Source organism: Prenolepis imparis, unplaced genomic scaffold (genome assembly GCF_030444845.1).
Source record: "Prenolepis imparis isolate NDT839.2.m4 unplaced genomic scaffold, iyPreImpa1.0 SCAF_13, whole genome shotgun sequence".
In the NCBI taxonomy this organism is placed as follows: domain Eukaryota; kingdom Metazoa; phylum Arthropoda; class Insecta; order Hymenoptera; family Formicidae; genus Prenolepis; species Prenolepis imparis.
The window spans coordinates 238,753-244,201 of record NW_028141171.1 but is presented as its reverse complement, the minus strand read 5'-3'; the positions used below and the strand labels follow the sequence as shown (position 1 = coordinate 244,201).

Sequence of the window (5,449 nt, the reverse complement as noted above, 5' to 3'; positions counted from 1 at the left end):
CTCCCCCCGGCTGCAGCGTCGTCTGCTATGCAGACGACACGTTAGTGCTGGCCGGGAGAGAACACTGGGGGGAAGCGAGAAACAGGGCAGAACTCGCGGTGGCCTGTGTCGCTAGGAGTATCCGCAGCATGGGTCTCAGAGTAGCGCCTCAAAAGACCGAGGCGCTATTCATACACGACGGCACACACGGTGTGCCGCCGAAAGCCCATGGTGCGGTGGAAGGCACCCCCGTCCAGATCGGGACCAGATAAAGTATCTGGGCCTGATACTGGACGGAAGATGGAACTTCATAACACATTTTGAAAGTCTGGTCCCCAGAGTTGAGAAAGTGGCGGCTGGGTTAAGCCGCCTACTTCCCAACTTAGGGGGACCAGAAGGGAGGGTCCGCCGCATGTACGCGGGCATCGTTAATGCCGTCGCCCTGTATGGGGCGCCGGTATGGGCAGAGGCCGCGATCGCCACCCCGAAGATACGGGATGTGTTGCGGCGCATCCAGCGCCGCGTTGCGATTCGGGTGGTGCGCGGCTACAGGACGATGTCCCATGCGGCGGCAACGACTCTGGCGGGGCTACCGCCGATGGAGCTCGTGGCGAACATGTACAAGGAAACGTACATGCAAAGTCGCGAGTTCCAGAGGCGGAATGTCAAGATGACCGCCAGAGTCAAAGCAGTTATGAAGTTCCTTGCCCGGCGACGTCTGCTGGAGAGGTGGGAGGGATATCTAGCCGATATCCCCGACATCAACTCCGGCAACAGAGTCGTCGGGGCCGTGCGTCCAAGATTAGAAGAGTGGACGACAAGGACGCACGGCGAGGTGACCTTCCACCTTGCGCAGGTGTTCTCCGGACATGGTTGCTTCGGGGAATACTTGTGCAAGATACAACGGGAGGAGACGACGCAGTGCCACCATTGCGAGGATGGCATGGACACCGCGCAACACACCCTGGCCCACTCCCCAGCGTGGGCCGAGGAGCGCGGTGTCCTGGAAAATGCAATCGGTGAAGACCTCTCGCTCCCAACAGTCGTGGAGAAGATGTTGGAGAGCGAGGGGTCCTGGAGGGCGGTCTCCTCCTGCAGCGACGTAATGAGGCAGAAGGAGGAGGCCGAAAGGGAGCGAGAGAGGGCTCCAAGGGACAGTAGCAGCGGGGAGGATGCCGATGGGCCGCCAAGGAGAAGAAGGAGAAGGCGGCCCAGGCGGCAAGACCCTGCGCATCCCCCAAGACCCGGGGGAAGAGGCCGAGGAGGGGGACGTTAAATTCCCCCATCTAAAACGGCCTCACGAGATGGGAGGAAAAAAAAAAAAAAAAAAATCTCTCATGAAGAAGAGGAAGACAACACCTCCCTATCCGGCAACTCTGCCGGATAGAGGGATGGGGATCGGGCCTCGAGCTGGAAACTCGAGACCCGATCCCGCCTCCTGGGGAACACTACATTCCCCCGGGAGGGCGTGGCGTGAAGGTGCGACCCTTTTGCGCCACAATAACAAGGGCTGAACCCCCCCTCGCCGAGCCAAAACGGCGAGGGGTCGGGAGTCTCCGTAGACACAGACGGAGGCTCCCGCGGGCAGAACAGGGCGGGGGCTCCCGGAAGTAGTGCAATTGCCAGTTTCCCGGGGCTCCCTGCAACGCCCGAGAAGGTCGTCGTGTGGGTTTTAGTGGGTACCTCGATGAAGCCACGCACAACAGTCAAGTGCGTGGTGGAGGGAAGTCCCACATAACCCGCATTCCCTTTCCCGAGGAGCGCGGGTATGCATAAAGCATTTCCCACACGTTAAAAAAAAAAAAAAAAAAAAAAAGGATAAGGGAAAAGGCGAGGATGGAAAGAGCGAAAGGGAAATGTGTGGTTGATACAAGCAGGAAGTTATGGATAGATGGGAGGGATTGGAAATGGGACGAGGGGAGAATGTTCTGGAGGGAAAGGGGTAGAGAAGTAGTGAAGGAGGGATGTAGGAGAAAATGGGATAGAGGAAGAGGTGAGTTGGAGAGGAGAAAAGGTAGGCAGGATTGAATGGAGGGTGTAGCGGTAGGAGGGGAAGAGGTTGAATGGAGGAAAGGGTCAGCGGGAGAGTGGGAGGGAAGGTGATAGGGCGGAAAGAGGCAAGGGGAGTAAAGGAATAGGAAAGAGAAGAAAGAGACGGAGGAAAGATGGGAAACATTAGGGAGAGAGTAGGAGGGATGGGAAAGGGTTAGAGAAAGGATAAGGTGGAGAGAAGAGGTGAAGTAGGGGGGATAGAGGAGGAGGAGAGAGGAGAAGAAGGGAGGAGATAGAGGAAAGAGTGGGAGGGGAGGAGATAGAGGAAAGGGGGGAAGAGAAAGAGAGAGTGGACAAAGAAAAAGGAAAGATTATTTGCTTGTTTTTTGTATGTTTTTTGTATGTTAGAAGGAAAGGGAAACAGCGGCAAGGAGACGGTGCAAAGCGAGAGAGAGGAGAAAAGAACAGAAAGGAAGAAGGGAGAAAAGATGACAGAAAGAATGGATGCAAGGAAGACAGAAGGAAAGGTGAAGAAGGAAGGGGTAAAAGGGGAAGGGAGGAGAGGTAATAAAATGTGAGGCCGCATAATGGTCAGGTTAGAAAGGGGTGAAATTGTAGAAAGGGGAAGGGGACGAAGGAGAGGAATGGAGATAAATGTGTACTAGTTATGGTTGTATGTAGGTAGGAATAAAAAAGGAAGGAGAATGTAAAGGGTTTGGCAGTCCCGTACAAACGCCACGGCAATCCTCTAGGGGCAGCTGTAATAAATGGAATGGAATATTTATATATATATATATATATATATGTATGTATATATTGATTTTACATTACACATTTTAATTTAATTTTAATATAAGATCAGAATAAAAAGAAAATTAGGAAGTATACTTACAAAATGTCCCGAATATTTTGTTGATTGGGTGTTCCAACCATGTAGATTGTGGCTGTTCCATTAGTTTAACTGCTGTATCATATCGTTTGTTACTTGTATAATGTGGCCAGAAAGCTTTTTTTAAATCTGCGCTTAACCAATTTTTTGGAATAATTTGGAGCCCATCTTCAAATTCAACGATGGAATACAAATTTTTTTCAGCCATCCTAATACCATACCAACACATTATAATTCACTATGTAATAGTGGAAAAACTGCAAATTTATTATTTTCACAAGGTAATTTTACATATTTCCTTATCACAATTTCTAATGGCCACGATTTCAAATGTGACAATAAATGTACAGAATATATCCCAAGTAAAGAAGATGGACAAGGTAAGTCAAATAGATACTTTTTTCCAAAAATTCATATCCTATAATCATAGGAATATTTTGCTTTTTACAGTACGCCACATTTTCGATACATACAATAGTACCATCGCTTAAGCCACAACAATTATTTGCAAGTGTTCCAGCTTTGAACGTAATTCCACTATATTTAATAACTTTGTATTGCGGATTGTTGCAGTCAGATGTAAGTGGGCCATCATAATGTAATGATACTAAATTTGGATGCGTTAAAATAGAATCCGACGAAATAGTTCTTTCTTTAATGTTTGCATATGATTTTCAAATTTAAATGCGCTGAAGTTGTCGAGTGATCCAAATTTCTTAACATCGTCTACAAGATGCATAAGATTATGTACATTATGCGACACATTGTGGGCTCCATAAAGTTTTATAAATGTTTCAATAAAAAATAAAATTAATTCTTGCGCATAGGATAAATATTCATGCAAATCTTTGGAAGACATAATTCTAATAATTACGTGAAATATCATAAAATATCTATATACATTGTTTTTTAAAATAGATTTAAAAGCTAATGGCCCTGTATACAATAGTATTAATCGGTACTCTGTGGCTTTCCATAACTTAACGCAATCCAGCCCTCGTGGTTTCCTAGCAAATTCTGAAGGTATCGATGCTTTTAATTGTGTCAATAAACGTGCAGAAATTTCTTTTACTGCTCTATGCGGTACACGATAGTGTAAATCTCCACCAAGCCATAAATATATTAATTTTCGCGTTATTCCAAGACATACTAAATGCATGTAATCTAGAGGAACATTTGTGACAGGTTTAAAATGAGGTATCTTTAATAAGCTGCATGTTACATCTGGGTTATGGTAATTATCATCAACTTTCTGCATAAAATCCTCATCTGTTCTAAGTGGGGCATCCGTTTGTGGAAAACATATCCGATTTTTTATGTAATCTCCTTCAGTAATGCATTTTGTGCAGCTAGAATATCCTGTATGTCCTTTTATACATAAAGCAAATGCTTTAGCTGGTGTATCACATATCAGTGCTTCAATTCTACATTGTATATTACGATTATCGATATATACCATTCTCACATATTTCATTTGCTTCATCAACGAATTCTTGTAAAAAATCATTTGCATCTGCTGGTTTTTCATTTCCATAATAAATTCCGATGATAAATACATTGTTATAAGGAACGATTGAGCCTAATATAGGCCAAAATTGTTGTTGTGACGACCTTGACAATGGTAATCCATCAATGTTTATACTTATTTTGACACAATCAATATCTTTTTCTAATGTCAATGCATCTGATATAACATTTAGTAAGCCAAAATGATAATATATGCCTGGTGCTACTACACGTATCGTTTGTGTTCTTGGCGTTTTTAACAATGATCGTGGATCTATCGAATGTTGAAAAACAAGAATGTTGTCTTAATTTCAGAAGTAGTGCTTTCAGAGCATTTTGTTTAATTTGATATTCTGTAGCCCAGACAACAAGATCATTTTTGAAATTGCTGTTATCCAAGTGTGCATTTTCAGATGCCATTGATTCTTCTCTCTGAGCTATTGATACTTCGCAAGAATCTCTTGTAATGCATTGTAGGGAATTTAAATTATGCTCATTTACATATTTATCTGTATTGAAATCTTCATAATTCACTAATATATCATTATTATTATTCCCTTCATTAGAAACATTGTCTTTTTGCGCATTGTTTTGAATATCTGTCATGTCAGAATTAATTTCTAAGATATTTTCCACATTATTCGTGCGTTTATCATTAATATTCTTATGTGATGGAATGGCAGTCATATTCAACACAGATTTAGAAATAATTTCTGATTTTTGTTTAACTAATCTATATAATTGTCGTTTTGATATATTTAAGATATCCTTCCTTGGACGCTTTCGATTCATTTTGATTCTGTTTAAATCCATATTATCATAACCATTAGTGTCCCATAATTATAACCATTATAAAATAATATTATATATTTCATAAAATATATTACATTATATATTACAAAGTACCGGGTGTTTAAAATAAATCGTTCCAAATTTTTATCTCCAAAAATATTGTTTGTAGAGAAAAATGTTTCAAATAAAAGTTGCAGTATTTCAAGGGGGACATAAGTTGATATATTATAGAAATGTTTGCAGGTGACGGTTTTTAAGGTCATTTCAAGATTTACTTGTTTTTAATGGATT

General features: G+C 42.7%; 1 protein-coding gene and 1 pseudogene across 1 annotated transcript; one reads left to right on the top strand and one right to left on the bottom strand.

Moving 5' to 3' along the window:
* Positions 1 to 391: 391 nt before the first annotated feature.
* Positions 392 to 1,255, top strand: LOC145944734 (uncharacterized). Its single transcript, XM_083053289.1, has one exon. It carries the CDS (start codon positions 392 to 394, stop codon positions 1,253 to 1,255), a length of 864 nt encoding a protein of 287 aa, XP_082909415.1.
* A 2,259-nt stretch (positions 1,256 to 3,514) lies between these two features.
* On the bottom strand, positions 3,515 to 5,053 carry LOC145944733 (uncharacterized; annotated as a pseudogene).
* Between the last annotated feature and the right edge of the window lie 396 nt (positions 5,054 to 5,449).

Bases quoted from the DNA above. Each gene is read 5' to 3' on its own strand.
- LOC145944734 (XM_083053289.1), top strand. From the start codon at position 392: ATGTACGCGGGCATCGTTAATGCCGTCGCCCTGTATGGGGCGCCGGTA.